Genomic DNA, 18058 nt, shown 5'->3' on the forward strand with positions numbered 1-18058 from the left:
TAACCTCTGTACTTTCTATATCCAAACAAAAATTATGAAGTATGCAAACAGGAAGAAACAAAATGACTTTAAACCAACCTAAAATGAAAAAGGATGAAACAGTGCCAAAGATAATAAAAGTTCTTATATTTGATATATGCTTTAAAAACGAGAGGGAAATGTGTTACATAAACACATGGGAAACAAATTCCCACAACCTCTAGTGATGAAAATACTAGATACAGAAAAAAAAATGAAATTAAGGGTATAGCCATGAAAACTAGTCTAAAATAAAAAAAAGAAAAAAAAAAGAAAGCTAACTTAAAGAAAATAAATTAAGCCTAACTAATATATGACAACTTAAAGTAAGCTAAAATACAAGTAACCACATACTCCAAAAAGACAGGGAAGAAAAGCAGAACAAAATTATCTGACAAAACAGTAGTATAAATTGTAAACCCACAGATCCAAGAAGCTTGACAAAATCTAATCACCAAAGAAAATATGGGAGGTGGGAGGGGTGCCACACCAAAGACACATCATAATCATGGTGGTTAAAACCAATGACAAGCCAGGCAGTGGTGGCGCATGCCTTTAATCCCAGCACTCAGGAGGCAGAGGCAGGTGGATCTCTGTGAGTTCAAGGTCAGCCTGGTCTACAGAGTAAGATCCAGGACAGGAAACCTCCCCCACCCCCCAAAAAAACCCAATGACAAAAATTCTTACATAACAGAAGCCATGACAGGAATGACTGTAGATTTAAGAAAAACAACCTAAGCAAGAAGAGGCAAAGGAGCATCCTACTGAAGAATACACAATCCATTAACTAAGAATTCTTCCTCCAGCCAAAATAGCTTTCAAAATAGTAAAACATAATAACCCAGTCTGAAAGAAAAGAAACCCATTACTAGACTTTCATTGTAAGTATTTCAATCAGAAGGACAAAAGAAACAAATTAACATTTATAAAAAATGAAGAACACTGGAAAACCTAGGTGGACAAAAACAAGGTATTATCTGACATCTAATGAAACAGTATCAACATACAGTGAGACTTAGAACTAGAACACATGAGTAAAATTTAAAAATCATGAAGGAAAACTTAAAGCCAGTCTGTTTGAAACGTCAACAATGAATAAACAGAATTCAATGTAAAAACACCATTTACATGTGCACTTAAAAAAAAAAAAGATAAAATGAGGAAAAGTATGAAATTTCACAGAAAGAATGAGTAGGTGAAAAGACAACCCATGTTCATGGTTAGGAAGACTCAATATTGCCAAAAATGTCTGTTCTTCCCAACTTAATATACAGATTCAATGTAATGCGAAACAAAATCCATTTAAATTTAAAAAATGTCTGCCCTCAACTATCAAGAGAATGAGAAGACAAGCCATAAACTGGAAGAAACTATAAAAGGGCACATCTGGGGCTGGAGAGATGGCTCAGGGGTTAAGAGTGCTGACTCTTTGTCCAGAGGACACGAGTTCAATTTCCAGCACCCACATGGCAGCTCACACCTGTCTGTAACTCCAGTTTCAGGGGACCCTGACACCCATGGCAAGAACACAAATGCACATAAAAATAATATAAAATATATTAAAGGGGGGGCACACCTGGGCAATGTAGTTTTGTAGAACACACTTAACATGCATGAGGTCCTGGACTTAATCTCCAAAGTAAAAACACAAGAGTGAGAGAGACATCTGATTAAAGATGTATATTAGTTCTTGTTGCTGACAAAGCAATTTAAGGGAAAAATGGGTTTGTTCTGGCTTATTGTTCCAGCCCAGTGGTTCTCAATCTTCCCAGTGGTGAGACTCTAATACAGCTCCTCATGTTGTGGTGACCTCCCAATCATAAAACTATTTTTGTTGCTACTTCATTTTTAACTTAATTTTGCTACTGTTATGAATTTTTGGACACAGAGATTTGTCAAAGGGGTCATGACCCACAGCTTGAGAACCACTATTCTAGGGGCTCATTCCAACACAGTAGGAAAAATATGGTAGCAGACAGAAAAGGCATGGTGGCAAAAGCAAGAAGCCAGTACAGCATCAACTTCCAGGAAAACAGAATGAACAGAAAATAGAACCAAGCTAGATATAGACAGCCTCAAGGCCCTTCCCCAATGAATGAGAAGACAAGACATAAACTGGAAGAAACTATAAAAGGGCAAAACTCCCCAACTAAAGTCAAAGTATTTAAACACAGGAACCTAAAGGAGAACATTTCACATTTAAACCACAACAGAGCTGGTATTTATAATATAGAGAGATCTATTAAAAGCTAAACAACAAAGAAAAAACCTATTAAAAATAGTCAAAAGATCTGAACAGAATATGTTTCTTTATCAAAGAAAACATATCAATGACAAGCATATGAAAAGAAACTCAACATTGTATGTTTTTAAGAAACTGTGAATTTAAAAGGAGATAACCACCATATACCATCACAATGGCAAAACTCAAAGCCCTGAGGACACTAAATCTTAAAGAAGCTGTAAAATAGGAATTCTTGTTCACTCTGGTGGAAACACAGTGCACAGCACTTCAGAAAACATTTGAGCAGTCTCTCATAAAAGTATACTCTTAGCATACGAGCAAGAACCATGCTTCCTTGGTCCTTAGCAAAGCCTACAGGCAGATGTTTAGAGTAGCAATATGCAAAAATACCAAAACATGGAAGAAATGAGATATTCTGATATAAGATATTAACAATGGGAGAAGCCTGTTGCAGGCAGGGATACAGGAACTTGAGACTTCACTCAGTTTTGGTGGGAAAGTTTTTCCAAGCCTCAAAAATATAAGGTGGAGAACAACTGAGGCAGACACCTGGTATCAACCTTTGGCATATATACTTACATAAAGACACACAGTTTTTCTTTCCTATACAATATGTGTATCAGTGTGGTGGTTTGAATGAGAATGACCCCCAAAGACTCATACTTGAATGTTTAGGGAGGAGCATTTAGGAGGTGTGGCCTTGTTGAAGGAAGTGTGTCACTGGGGGTCAGCTTTAGGGTTTCAAATGCCTAAGCCAGGCCCAGTGGCTCCTTCTCTTCCTGCTGCCTGCCAATCTGGATACAGAACTCTTAGTTACCTCTCCAGCACCATGTCTACCTGAGTGTAGACTAAACCTCTGAACAGTGAGCCAGCCCCAATTAAATGTTTTCCTTTATAAGAGCTGCTGTGGTCATGGTATTTCTTCACAGCAATAAAAACCCTAACTAGGGCAACCAGGCAATAAAAAGTAAATGGAAAAATGTCTCTTTTTAGAAATGTATCTCAGCTGGTGAAAAAAATTATAGAAAAGAATCCATACTGCAATTCTCAAAGAATTAATGGCTTTGGCCAATAAATAGCAGTAAGAAAGCTTTCAGGTCTTACATTGCTTCTAAAGAAAAGGCACTGTAGCTGGGCAGTGGTGGCACATGCCTTTAATTCCAGCACTGGGGAGGCCAGCCTGGTCACAAAGAGTTCCAAGACAGGCTCCAAAGCTACAGAGAGAAACCCTGTCTGGAAAGAGAGAGAAGAAAGAAGAAAGAAGAAAGAAGAAGAAAGAAGAAAGAAGAAAGAAGAAAGAAGAAGAAGAAAGAAGAAGAAGAAGAAGAGGAAGAGGAGGAGGAGGAGGAAGAAGAAGAAGAAGAAAGAAAGAAAGAAAGAAAGAAAGAAAGAAAGAAAGAAAGAAAGAAAGAAAGAAAGAAAGAAAGAAAGAAAGAAAGAAAGAGCACTGTACCATCTGCATGATGCCACCTATGAGAAACCACCTTATATCCTGTCCAAAATTAAACCTCAGGTCTGATCTACACTCTGGACTCAGGCGTCCATCTGTAGAAAAACACCTAAAATGAAGAACATATTCAGCTGCATTTTGAGTTTGCAATCTGAAAAACAGAGACTGGGAAAACAAAGTGCTTGATTGTCAACACATAAACTTCAAGGAAAACAAATTTGCAGGAGAAAACTAAAAAAAAAAAAAAAAAAAGATACTAGATAAAAAGGAGGGAAAAGTTACTCTACAATGCTTAAATAAACATAATTAAAAACTATCAGACAGACTGGGGATGTAGCCTGATATGAGTGCTGGCAACCAAACTTTGGTCCTCTAGAAAAGCAGCCGGTACTCTGAACCACAGAGCCATCTCTCCAGTTTCCTATAGAACTTTTAAATACACTGTCTTTAAGAAATTTATGCCAGTTGGGCAGTGGTGTCACAGGCCTTTAATCACAGCACTTGAGAGGCAGAGGCAGGCAGATGGGATCATTGTGAGTTTGAGGCTAGCCTGACCTACAAACAAGTTCCAGGACAGCCAGGGCCACACAGAGAAACCCCGTCTCTACAAAGAAACAAGGAAAAAAGAAAAAGAGAAAGAAACTTACGCTAAATCATCTCTATGAAAACACAGTCTCAGCATTAGGACTTTAACAAGACTGTTTCCACATACAAGCTTATCTATTACAGACCAAGACAACAAAATGATCATATTAATAAAACCCTAAAATCCAGTCCCTATCCTTAAGAGTTATGACATCTTAGGAAGTAAGAGGAAGAACATGCACAAGTAGAAGTAATAGGCAGTCAATGAGATTCAAATTGATTCAAATACAACTGTTGATTTTTTATATTAGTATTAGAAAACCTAATTTTCTACCATATTTTTAATCTCTATGCCATAAATTCATGCTTCCATGTCTTACCACTTATTTCAAGCTCTGCCCAATGTGATTTCTTTCCATTTGCTGCTTCCTCAGAGGACATAATTGTATACATCCTCCGAGGGTCAGGGGGCTCGTATTTTTCTTTGGGCATGCCTGTTAAATAAATGAAGAAAAGAAACCAATCAGTACATACTGAAGAACCAAATAAATAAAAATATCATTTTTTAGCCAGGCGGTGGTGGCGCACGCCTTTAATCCCAGCACTCAGGAGGCAGAACCAGGCGGATCTTTTTGAGTTGGAGACCAGCCTGAGCTACCAAATGAGTTCCAGGAAAGGTGCAACGCTACACAGAGAAACCCTGTCTCGAGAAAAAATATATATATATATTATTTTTTTAAAAAGCAGACACCTATATTAGGATCATTAAATAGGATTTGATACCAAAAAGAACTAGGAATTCCAAGTAGAAATGGCAATTTTTAGTTCCAGGATACAGCTGATTAAATCTAGAAAGATAATAAAGATATGATAGTTGAAGAAAATATAGCTGTTAGCTTGAAAAGGGTTCCACTGACCAAACAGAAGAAAATCTGAACATCCTATGAGTAACCACAACTGAATCAATATAAACTGCATGAATTCATAATTTCATTTTTATGTCTTTTACATTTATCTGTATATGTGCACACACACATGCTCATGTGCACACACACAGGTGCTACGCATGTGGAGGCCAGAGGGAAACTTGCAGAAGACACACTCTCCTTCTACCATGTGGGTCCCAGGGAATCATGGCTTCATGCAGTAAGTCCACACTGCATAATACACTGGCTGTCCTTTGGTCACTTAGTAGTTGTTTAGAATATACTGTCACAGTATCATAGTGCCTGTTATTTTAAGTACCTTATTTACTAACATCCCCAGATACAAGAATGATGCTCAGAATTTAGAAAGCAAAGAGATATAGTAAGGTTGTTTTCTTTGGCTTAAAATGTAAAAGTTCTCAACTTAAGGAAAAATAAATGCCTGCTAGCTTTGCAGTTCATCTGTTATTAATCTATTATGCTTAATTTAGAAATTACGTGGTGCATGCCTTTAATCCCAGCATGCAGGAGGTAGGGCCAGGTGGATCTCTGTGAGTTTGAGGCCAGCCTGCCTGGTCTACAGAGTGAGATCCAGGACAAGAACCAAAACTACACAGAGAAACCCTGTCTCAAAAAAACAAAAAAAAAAAAAAAAAAAAAAAAAAAAAAAAAAAACAAAAACAAAAACAAAAAACAAAAAGCAAACAAAAAAACAAAAACAACAACAACAAAAAAAAGAAAGAAACTAAAATTATGGTAAGTATGTGTATGTGGAGTAGGTATACAATATACACAGGATTTGGTACTATTAAAGCTTTGGGATCCACTGAGCATTTTAGAATGTACTCCACTATCATATGGGAAAACTTCTATACTCTAGATAAGCCACTTATTATATTCTCTTCAGTGTATCCACCTAACTGCTAGTGTCTGTACTGTTGTGCCTTGGAGACACTGAGTAAAACAAGCATGACTTGAACACTAGCCACTGTGGTACCATAATAGTTCATCTAATATGCCAGACCAAATGATTAAGGGGCAGGTAGTATATACAATACGAATACACTGGAAAAAGGCATGGTTCATTTCCTGGGTGTGGAAAAGCACAAGTATTTACCATGCTATTGAAATGGATTGTGATCTAAAGCTTATGAATTTATGCTTATTTCTCTAATTTTTCACTTATTATTTTTGGAATAAGACTGACCACAGACAACTGAAACTTCAGAAAAAGAAAACTACCAACAACACAAAGTTCTTTGTAAGACAGATAATTGTAAATATGGTACAAGAAATAATAAAAAAAAACCAAAAAAAAAAAATCTAAATGTCAACACTAACAAACTAGCTAAAAGTCATATATTAAAAATAAAAAAGAATTACAATTATAATAGACTAAAGCACAATCAATAAAATAAGTTCCTCAAAGAAAGAATACCAAAACAAGAGGGATTAACATGATGCTCCATGTCCTACAGAAAAGCATAATGTAGAAGATGAAGTAATAGCAGAGCTATTACTACAATAACCATCGGGCAAGGAGAAGAGGGAGGGAGCGGGAGAAGAGAGAGGGTAAGCAGCAGAGAGCAGCATGCAAACTAGTCACTCTGATACAGAGCCCTGTCTGTTCTTCTACAGGGCCAGGGTTCAATTCCCAGCACCCACATGATGGCTCACCTCTGTCTTTAACTCCTGTTCCAGCAAATCTAATGGCCCCTCTGGCCTCTGAGGCTACCAGGCACACATGTGGTGCAGACATACATGAAGGCAAAACACACATACATATTAAATTAAATAGCCAGGGCAACACAGAATACCCTGCCTCAAACAGACAGACAAAATAGCTAATAATACAAATGAAAAGATTAAAAGTCAACACTATAATGTAGAAGTTATAACAATTTTATAACTCCTAATGAACATTATTCAGGCAAGGAATTTAAGCTAAGTTAAAACCATTAGCACTGAAAAGAATGCTAAGGTAACACTACCACAGACTACTTTCAAAGCATAAACTAGAAAAATATTCAGCAGAGAAATAAACTGTTGTTACACACCTCCTTGTCAATCATAGCAATCTTAACATCAGAGAACCACAGGCATCAGGTGACTTAATGCGATGAACTATGAATGTTTACCTTGACTGAAAACAAGAGGATCTGGCCAGATGATACCTCAAGAGCAATTAGACTTACTCCTTCCCTGTAGCCCAGAAATAAATTTTTACAAAAGTCCAAAAACAATTTGATACGGATGAACTATGCCTTAAGAGAGATTTCTTTATACAACCATTCACTCATGAAATATTTGCTTAGAATTTTTATTGTGTCAATCACTGAGTCAGGTATTAGGTAGCTTTAACCTACAGAGAAAAACAAAAATGTAACAGCAATGCAATAATACTCTAGCCCTTTATTTTTACTGCTTTATTTCTTCTAAATGATATGTACTTTTAGGATTACAATTGACCTATATATCACTCTTAAATTATTCTTCCTACAGCTGAGTTCTACCTAATTTATACTACATTAAACAGCCATCCTTCATCTACATACTTCGGATTCTAAAATGACAAAGTTAGCCAGAGTTAATTTCTGATCCTATGTCAGCTTTAAACTAAGGATCTATGGCATCTCTTCTACTCCTTTCTGATCTGTTGCAACGGGAATGTAGCTCTGTGGTAGAGTATCTACTTAGCACGCACAAAGCTATGGATTCCATCTTTTGCACTGCAAAAAAAATATTAAATCTCTACATCTTATAAAATAAATTCAATTCCAAGGATTATTATTCAGAATTCCCAACCTTTTTTTTTTTTTTCCTGTTGTTGCTGTTGGTGGTGGTAAGACAGGGTGTAGCCCTGTGGTTCCGGAACTCACTTTGTAGACCAGGTTGTCCTCCAACTCAGAGATCAGCCTGCCTTTGCCTCCAAAGTGCTGGGATTAAAGGTGTGTGCACCATCACCAGCTGCTACCTTAGCTTTTCAACTTCTGTCCTAATACTTTTCTTTGTATTTTTTGACAGAGCCAGCAAACAAACTGACATCTTTCAAAATATGCTCCACTTTCACCTCCAAAATATTAAGTTCTACACACAACTTCTAGCTATGATTTCTAAGGTTAACTGGCGGGTCACAAACTGTTTTCCCACAACACAGAACCATGGGTACTCTCACCAAACAAGATTAGACAAAACAGTAACAGGGTTCTGTTGAATATCCTTCAAAGAACATTCCTAAAGATTTATTTTCATTTATGTGCATGCAGAAGTGCCTGCACATGTGTTTGTGCACCACATCCATGTGTAGTACCTGCAGAGAACAAAAGGAGGTGCTGGACCCCCTCAAATTGGAGTTATAGGTGGTTGTAAGTCACCATATGGGTGCTGGGAACCAAACCCTAATCATCTTTAAGAACAACAAGTGCTCTCCAGCCCTATTTGTTTGTAGGCAGATTCTCGATATATAGCCCTAGCTGGCCTAGATAACACTATGCAGACCAAATTAGCCTTGAACTCAAGAGATCCATCTGACTCTGCCTCCCACATGCTGGGATTAAAGAAGTCCACCACAATGAACAGCCTTAAGATTTATTCATTTTCCAAAGACCATGCTGAAATTAATAGCGTCATAAGAGACTAGACTATAACATTGCTGTTTCCAATAATCCTATACCAAATGTACTACATATAGCTCATCATTCCTTTTACCTTACAGTAGGAAGAAAACCCAATAAAAGTCTACAAATTGCAAAATAGATGAACAGAAATGAGTCCTAAGCTATACTCTCAATGGGAGAAGTAGGAAAATAGTGATTTCTATGGGGGGTGGGGTATAAGAGTGATGGGGAATGGAACCTAGGGTCTTGTCATGCTATCCAACCACTCTACTGAGGGGAAAGACAGCAGCAGCAGTGAAGGATAAGAAAGGGTTTTTAGCTCTTAGCTATTGCTCTGACCTCTTGGGCTTTTAATTCTGCATTTGGCTCGGTATTTCTTATTTAAAAAAGACTGTTACATCTACACTCTACGACTAAACTACACACCCAGCCCAAAACAGTGATACTGCAAAATAGAAATAAAGGAAATTAAAATGTATATTTTTTTAAAAAACTTCCTTTTTATTAAAAAAAAAAAAAAGTCACCAAGCCACTACTCTGAAGCCGTAAATCCTCCTACAACCCAAATTAATTTCTTTTGGAAAATAATACAAATGACTCATTCATAGGTACAATAAAAAAATTTTAGGTAAAAATGAAGACTAATTTGCTGAATTGTTTCTCCCAAGATACACAAAACACTTTAAAATGTCACATAAACACAAGAATTTGGCAAATACTATTTTTTAAGATGGAAATAACCTGGAATTCTGTATTAAAATTATGGCAGGACATCAGGCCTACCACACGCCTGAAACTATTTATCTTGTCCACAGACCATGCTAGAAGACCAGATTGGTACCTAGCCCAATCATCATCAGAGAGGAGGCTTCCTCTGGCAGCTGATGGGAGCAGATGTAGAGACCCATACCCAAATGTTAGGTGGAGCTCAGGAACTTAGCAGAAGAGGGGGAGGATGGATTACAGGAGCCAGTAGAGTCTAGGACACCAAGAGAACACAGTCCACAGAATCAACTACGCAGGGCTCATAGGGGCTCACAAAGACTGAAGCAGCAACCACGCAGCCTGCATGGGTCTGCACTAGGTCATCTGCATACATGCTGTGCTTGTTTACCTTGGTGTTTGTGTGGGGCTTCTGGGAGTGGGAGTGTCTGATTCTTTTGCCTGGTCTTGGAACCCTTTTCCTCCCCCTGGGCTGTTTCATCCAACCTTGGTATGAGGGTTTATGTCTAGTCTTATTGCATCCTATTATGCCATGTTCGGTTGGTATCTCTGGGTGGCCTGCTCTTTTCTGAGGAGCAGTGGAGCCCAGGGGAGGAGGGGGAGATGACTGAGTGGAGTGGAGGGAGGGAAGGCTGCAGTCAGGATATATTGTATAAGAAAATACATTTTAGAAAAAGAAAAACCATTTACCTTGTTTTAATACATGTGTTAGTTGTACTCTAGGAAATGAAGATGATTTCTCGGATGACAGTCCTAACTTACTGTGCAACCTTTTTTAGTGATGCACTTACTCTCACTTTACACCTGAGTCACCTTGACTCTCAAAGGCATCAGAAAGCCTGTATTCCCAGCACTTGAGAGGCAGAGGCAAGAGAACCAGGAATCTGAGACCAGCCTTGAGAGAGAAAAAAGTATCACATTTGTTTTCTCTTCTAGGCGGGTTTCCATCACATACTTTACAGATAAGAAACCTCATGCAGGAGCTGTCCTCAGTGGAACTTTTAGTGCACTGGAGACACTAAAAGTTTCTAAGACAAAAATGAGTATTTCAGACTCCAACTCACATAAATTTCTCATCAATTCTTTCTAAGCCCTCCAGCTGTTATCAGAGTTACCTGCAGTCTCAGATTTATTTTTTTGTTCTACTCTCCTCCTACCTTCATCCATTCTAAGTATCATCTTTGGTGACTGCCCCCCCCCCCATTTTATTTGACTCTCACTGAACCTGAGACAAGGTCTTAAATATAGTTGAACCAAGGCATCTGCCAGGGACTGATTCCAGAGTAACTGGCTCCAGGAACCGAAATGAATACACAAATTCCAGGAAGTACCTTATATAAAATCTCTCTATCTTACCATCTTTTAAACCATCTCCTAATACAATGTAAGTGTTCTATGGTTGCTACAAGACATCATTTACAGAATAAGGGCAAGAACCAGGCACAGTGACACACACCTTTAATCCCAGCCTTCAAGAGTCAGAGGCAGGCAGATCCCTGTGAGTTTGAGACCAGCCTGGTCTACAGAGAGAGTTCCAGGGTAGCCAGGGCAGTTACATGGACAAACTCTGTCTCGAAAAAAGCATTAAAAAAATAATAATAATAAAATAAAGGCAAGAAAACAATCTGTACATGTTCAATACAGAGGTTTTTTTTTTTTTTCTAATTTTCTATCCATGGTTTGTTGAGTCTGCAGATATGGAAGGGCAAGCTCTACATGAGAGAACAAAGAAAGCAAGGTTCATTATTAGAATGAGTAAGATATATTCATAACCTGTCTGTTTCCTCTGGGCTCATCACGAATCTCATTGCCCACTTAACCTCTCTAAGAAATTAAATAGCTGTAGTACATGCTATTGCTTCTGCCCGAAATGCCATGGATAACACATGGTCTCTAGACTTTACTCAAATGCCAAGCTGGATATCTAAATCCAAAAGGACAATTATCCCTCCCCAATACAGGAATTTACTATCTCTTGTTCTAAGCTATTCTCAACCTTGAAAATTTGGTATACAGCTGTATTGACTAACCTCACCTTAATTTAAACCTACCTATTACAGTAAGTAGCACTCCGAGAGTATTTATTTATATTTTAAATATTTTTATATGGCCATCTAGTGGTTAGTTCATAATCAATGTTCATGTGAATTCAAGGGAGAAAGCTGTGATAGTTTTAAAAAAAAATAGAAGCTGTAGTCTATCTTATCAGGAATATGAAAAACTTAGTACCTAAGCTTCAAGTGGTGAAGGCAAAAATCAAGTGAAATCAGACAAAAGAACCTTGCTACTGTCCATGGGAACTCAGACAGAATGCTGCTTCTATGATAGTTAGGGATAAAAGAAAAAAGTCCAAGCAAGCAAACATCAACAGCCATAATAGCAAAACTGAGTTGAATCCCTGCCATTTTTTTTCCACATTCACTACTTTTCAGGCCTATCAGGCACTTTGCATGCATTGAAATGGTAACAACCCTCAAGCCAAGTGTGGCAGTGCAGGCCTCTAATACCATGGAGAGGCAGCCTGGACTACATAGTAAATTCCAGGCCAGCCAAGGAATTTTGGCTCTACATAGGAGACTTTGTCTCAAAAATACAGGCAGGCAGGCAGGCAGACAGGCAGACAGACAGACATAGTTTTTTTTAGATCTTAAAAAAATTAGTTTTTGATACAATTAACTAGCCCTTGATACTCAATACTATTATTCTACAAATACAAAAAGGAAAATCTAGAAAATGAGAAACAGCTACTATGCAGTATCTGTATTATCTTAATTCTCATAGCAACCCATGAGATAAAAACCTGTCCTTTCTTTACAGGAGGGAACCACACACAAGAGTTTAAAATAAAACATTTGCCCAGTATTGCACACTTCCAGTAGAGTTAAAGAATTTCTGAACCATAGCTTACTGCTTGTCTATCACTAATTCTAGTACTTTCAAAACTGTTAAGAGTATGCTAGCTTTTCTACACTCTATGCTGATGTCCATATCCTCTCATTAAGACCTAAATGAACTCTCTAATCCCAGTATCCTGACCCCTTTCATCCAATCTCCCTATTTTTACACCTGCTTCCTAAGTATGTCACATGTAACATCTCTCCACCCCAACTCCATGGATTCCCACCATATACAGGAAGATGTTCTAACACTCAGAAAGGCAGCCAGGGCTGTTCCTAACTTCTATTCCTATCTCTCATCCTTGCAACCTATGTTGCACAGTCCAAGTCGTGCATGACTGTGGACAAGCTGCTGCTTTCTCTGAAATCCTCTATTCGGCCTGACAATCCATATCCATCTCCTAAATGCAGCTCAAAGATCACTGAAGTAACTCCTTCAAAGTTCTCAGGCAAAATTAGATTCTTCCTAAGGACACACAAAATGCTTTATATATTTCTAATTACCACAGAACCTCATGTCGATTTATCTCTGCACCACTGCAAACGCACTTTGAATTGAATAATATTATTTTCAAATACTGTATTCAAGTATAAGCAGTTCTATTTAACATAACACTTGTTTTGAAAAATATGAATTTGCTCCAACATGACTGACTTAGTACTGAACAATCTGAGTACACTGCAAATTTGTCACTTGTTTATGTGCTATTTTGCCTGTGGGGGAAAAAAAACACTAGATGAAGACAGAAAAATGCCCCAGGTAAAACTGAGATGTACAAAAATATATACATGATAACACACAGGAACATTAACCAGCAAGTCAGCTCCTCCTGTGCTGTGGATCACACCCATTCAATTCTGGTGTCACAGCTTTCCCGGCTTGAGGTAACTCTCCTAGCAATTCAGAGTAACTTACAAAGAGCAACCCTGTGGATGTCCAACCACTCAAAAGAAACCAGGTGGTTTTTAAATACCACAACTTTTGTAATATTTATCTACTTCTTAACCATTTAACATGAAAAAAAAAATGCTACCATTATAGTTGGACTTTCCTTTGGGCTGCCAGCTCACAAATAACAACATGGAGACATTGTTAATTATGAAAGCTTGACCTTAGTTTAGGCTTTTTCCCAACTGGCTCTTATGACTTAAATTAACCTGTTTTTCTTAATCTATGTTCTGCCACGTGGCTTGGTAACCTCTCTAAGAAATTAAATAGCTGTAGTACATGTCCAACTTCTTCAATGTCTTCCTGGCATCTCTTGTGTGCCTAGATTCGAGTTCTCTCTGCCTAGAAGTCCTGCCTATTCTCTCCTGTCTAGCTGTTGACCACTTAGCTCTTTATTAAACCAATCATAGTGACACATCTTCACACAGTGTAAAAAAAATATTCTGCAACAGTTCCTCATTTCTGAATAAATAAAAAGGAAAGGCTTTAACACAGTAAAACTATATACAATAAGAACAATTATCAGGTAAGAATTATATTCACAATGTTCAGTTCATTTGTATTTCACAAATTCAACTACTCCATTATCTATCCTCTCTCGATGAGTCCAAAATTTTGTACCTAACTTACTTTCTATTATGACTAAGGAAAACTATAACTATCTAGTATTCAACCCCATCAAAGGTCTAACAAGGATATAACATTACCTGAGTAAACAGGAAGTCAGAGCAAGCAACTTCCAAAACTAAGAAACAACAAAGACATTTGGCTGCCTGGACAGTGACCCCAGGAGTCCTCTGCAATGTTGGAACACCAATCTTTGGCCTACAGGCCTAAACTATCTGACAGACTCTTCTATGAAGCAGGAATTTTGAAGGACTGTCTCACCTTGTCTTGGCAAAGTTTGGCAGTTGTCTTCATGTCCTGTCTGTCCAGTTTGGACAGCATACTGTCAGTAATCAAGGCAAGGGCAGTTTCTTTGCCCAGTGGCTAACTTTGCCACAAATGAAAGCAAACTCCATATGGAGGTTTTTCAATGCCCATCATCCTTTTTTAAAGTAGATAGGTGCTGTCAGGAGCAGATGTGTCTCACTGTCATGAAATGCCTTATATTATTAAAACATCTTAAATGCCATATTTGGTAAGTTTTTAAAGTGTTTGAAAACCATCTATCTAAAAATATATGTTTAACCTTGAAAACATACCTAATATGACTGCAAGTTTGATTGTTATTATAGATAACTACTAACCTGTTTTTCTAAAGTATCCTAAATAGTTTGTAATAAAGCTTTTAAGGACTAGAACTATACATTTTAAAATGAGCTGTACAGGAACAATACCTTAAACAAGAGTATAAACATATATACATACTATAACAAAAATAACCTTAAATTTGTAACAATATACAAAAATTCATACCAATGTATTTAAGATTAATAGTTGCTGTTTAGTTTAAAAGTAGATTCAATAACCTTTCTTTTATTCTATCATTCCTACAGCATTCTTAACAAGTTCCTGTTCTTTTTAACGTTTTGGGTATTATCCTGGGATTCCACTTCCTCCCAAGTCCTGTGATTTCCATACAAAACCTGTAATATCAGCTTTATTAAAAAAAAAAAAAAAAAAAAGAGTTCTATAACCAGGTGGTGGTGGCGCATGCCTTAAATCCCAGCTCTCAGAAGGCAGATGAAGGTGGATCAAGGCCAGCCTGGTCCACAGGGCAAGTGCTAGGACAGCCAAGAATACACAGAAAAACCCTGTCTCAAAAACCCAAAAGGAAAAATTAAAAAGTAGTAAAAATAAAGAGCTCTATGGCTTCACAGTCTCAATATTCTACTTTCAGAAATTTTAAGGAAAAATTCTTGTCTTTCTCCCAAAATTTCACAAGATACTATATCCTAACAAACCATCATAGTATTTCTAGACAGCCTAACTGCTTTGATTTCTAGTTGAGCAAAGAGTTAAGTGTTCCATTTAAGTTCTCCAGCCTGCCTAAACCTCTAAGAAGCAAAGTTCACAAACTTGACGTTTCCTGTGTACCATTTTAGGGCTTTCACTGTTTTGACTGCTTTTAACATTTCCAAAACACTGACATTCTGATTTTATTAGGCCCTTTATTATATAGCAATTGGGCAGTCTTCAAGCCCATTACAAAAGGAGCCACACAAATACCATATTCAGCCGGCATCGCTGGTGCATGCCTCTAATCCCAGCATTTGGGAGGCAGAGCCAGGCAGATCTTTGTGAGTTTGAGGCCAGCCTGGTCTACAAAGGGAGACACCAAAACTGTTATACAGAGAAACCCTGTCTCAAAAAACCAACAACAAAGAAAAAAAATGCCATATCCAAGTCAAAAAACAGTCACTCAGTATTAGTCCAAGTATAATTTGAATTTTATTTGCACAGTCTCTATTCCCCACACTGAGATGCCAAGATATCTTTAAATCACTTTGTTCCTTGCTTAAAAAATCAGACCCTCCTTTGCTACAGGAGAAAGGAACTAGCTTTTAGCTTAGCAAGCACTCCTTCAAAATCTAGGCTAGACACACCTTTGTCAAGTTGTTCTCAAGTCACTCCCACTGTTCCAGTAACATCTTACCATTGGCCTTACCCCCAAACCTGATACCTCAGTACACTCACTGTTCCCTTTGTTTAGAATGATCCCCTTCTCCAACTTGGCAAGCTTCTAGTCAGTGTTACTTTTTTTAAACTGGCACCACACCCTCCATAAATTTAATCATTCTTCTGTTCCTTGAAGCACTTTGTACACCCATTACTCCTATGCAGGACAGGAAGGCAGAACATGAATATGGTCACCTCTGAATTCTCATCATCTACCTCAGGACCATCATATGCTATTCCTCAATGTACAACCTATCAGAAAAATATAAATGGACAAAAGAAAAGTAAAACCCAAAGGGTAAAATTAGGCAGCCTGAATCAGCCTCCATCTTAGACTCAAATAACCATTCTTTCCTTCTTTAATTACTTATTCAAATGCCAAACTCTATTGCAATCCTTTGTACTCCAATGCAGATATACTATGCATATGCAGTTATACTTGGGTTTAGTCAGCACTTACAAGTGGTGTTTATTAATCACATTTCATTGTAACATGGCTACCTCCATTGCCTGGTAACAAGTACAATTAAGGAAAAATGTACACCAACAAAAGATTTTGTAGAAGCTAAAAGGTTTCAAAAAATTAAAACCAGAACTTGCTCCTCCACAACAAAAGTGTATATATATATACACAGTACTGCATACTTATAATTTAATCTTAAGTATACATTTTAGGTGAATATATGTGAACATTCTCAAAATAACAAAACATTTAAGCCAGAGCTTCCTAACCAGTGGATCTTGCACATAGGAGAGGGTTGCAAATGTATTGAAGATATTGCTCTCTCACCACACAAGGACCAAAGAATACAACTATAGGCTACCTCAATCATTTATTCCAGTATCTTACATATATTACCTTTCTGAGCTGCACTATATGAAAAACTTAGTCATAGTGCTTCACACCTTTAATCTTTAGACAGGGTTTCCCTGTGTAGTTTTGGTGCCTTTCCTGGATCTCGCTCTGTAGACCAGGCTGGCCTCAAACTCACAGAGCTCCACCTCGCTCTGCTGGTATTAAAGGCATGCACCACCACTGCCGCCGCCACCTTTAATCTTAGCACTCCAGAGGGAGAAACAGGATCTGAGTTCCAGGCTAGCAGGGACTATATATTGAGACCCTGTTCACTGCCACCTTTTTTTTTTTTTAAGGTTAATATGGGTACAGTTGGATGTCTAAACATTAACCAAAATACTAGTTAAAAATGCATGTGTAGTATTTATTTGTAGTCAGTCCCAAGTTCTGTACACCAACTTCTGCCTGTTCAATTAAAAAAAAAAAAGCCTGAAATTTCCCAGCCACCAGCCATATCTGAAGTTACATAGGATTGACTTCCAAGGACACATCTCAAGTCACACAAGAAAACGTCTTTTTAATCACACACTTTCTGTCCAGGTTAGCAAGCACAGCACACACCTACTGAGAAATGGTCACATTGATCTACCTTAAATAATATCTACTGTTGAAACACCTCCCTCCGTCTCTAAAAAAACAAATACTTAATGACTAGAACACACTTAACATGTCTTCACAAATACACAAAGCCTGTTAACTGTATTTGCCCTCTTAACTGTATTATCTTGGTCGAGTCACTTTATTCTTTCTAGGGTTCAGTTTTCTTGTGGGCAGTGTAAGAGAATTAGACTCGACCACTAGTTCCATATAATTTTTAACTCTAAAATTTATTCTAGAAAGCATCACATTCAAAACACTAGCAGCAATTAATTACAAAAAGCCAAATATGTCTTCACTATCTTTTGACCAGCCTACAGAACTGCTGTGGAATAGTGGAGAATTCCAGGGAAGTGTGGAAAACGGTGCTATTACACACCGAATTGGTTTTTGCTTAATTCACAGTCCCTCTCTTCTCCAAAGTTAAAAATCCCAAGCACAGGTAGGCAAGAATTTAGCCCTAGCAATAATCGGGCAGTCTACCTGCAAAACAGGTTTGCCTGTACTCAAATTCAAGGAGATTGTTTAAACGCAGTAATAAGACGACGTTCACAATGTTGTCATTTGCAATCA

The 18058-nt window shown here is 37.7% G+C and overlaps 1 protein-coding gene across 3 annotated transcripts in view; it reads right to left on the bottom strand.

The window, feature by feature from the left end:
• The window catches only part of Cnot6 (CCR4-NOT transcription complex subunit 6), a 43662-nt gene that overhangs the window by 24653 nt on the left and 951 nt on the right, over nt 1-18058 (bottom strand). For 2 of the 3 annotated variants that reach the window (XM_028854987.2, XM_028854988.2), the window contains exon 2: nt 4679-4792. In XM_028854987.2, the coding sequence (XP_028710820.1) occupies nt 4679-4790 (112 nt within the window). In that variant the 5' untranslated portion in view covers nt 4791-4792. Of the gene's footprint in view, nt 1-4678; nt 4793-18058 lie in introns of those variants that run through there. The other variant, XM_037201482.1, reaches the window with a different exon arrangement.

The sequence above is a fragment of the Peromyscus leucopus genome, chromosome 8b (genome assembly GCF_004664715.2).
Source record: "Peromyscus leucopus breed LL Stock chromosome 8b, UCI_PerLeu_2.1, whole genome shotgun sequence".
Taxonomy (NCBI): domain Eukaryota; kingdom Metazoa; phylum Chordata; class Mammalia; order Rodentia; family Cricetidae; genus Peromyscus; species Peromyscus leucopus.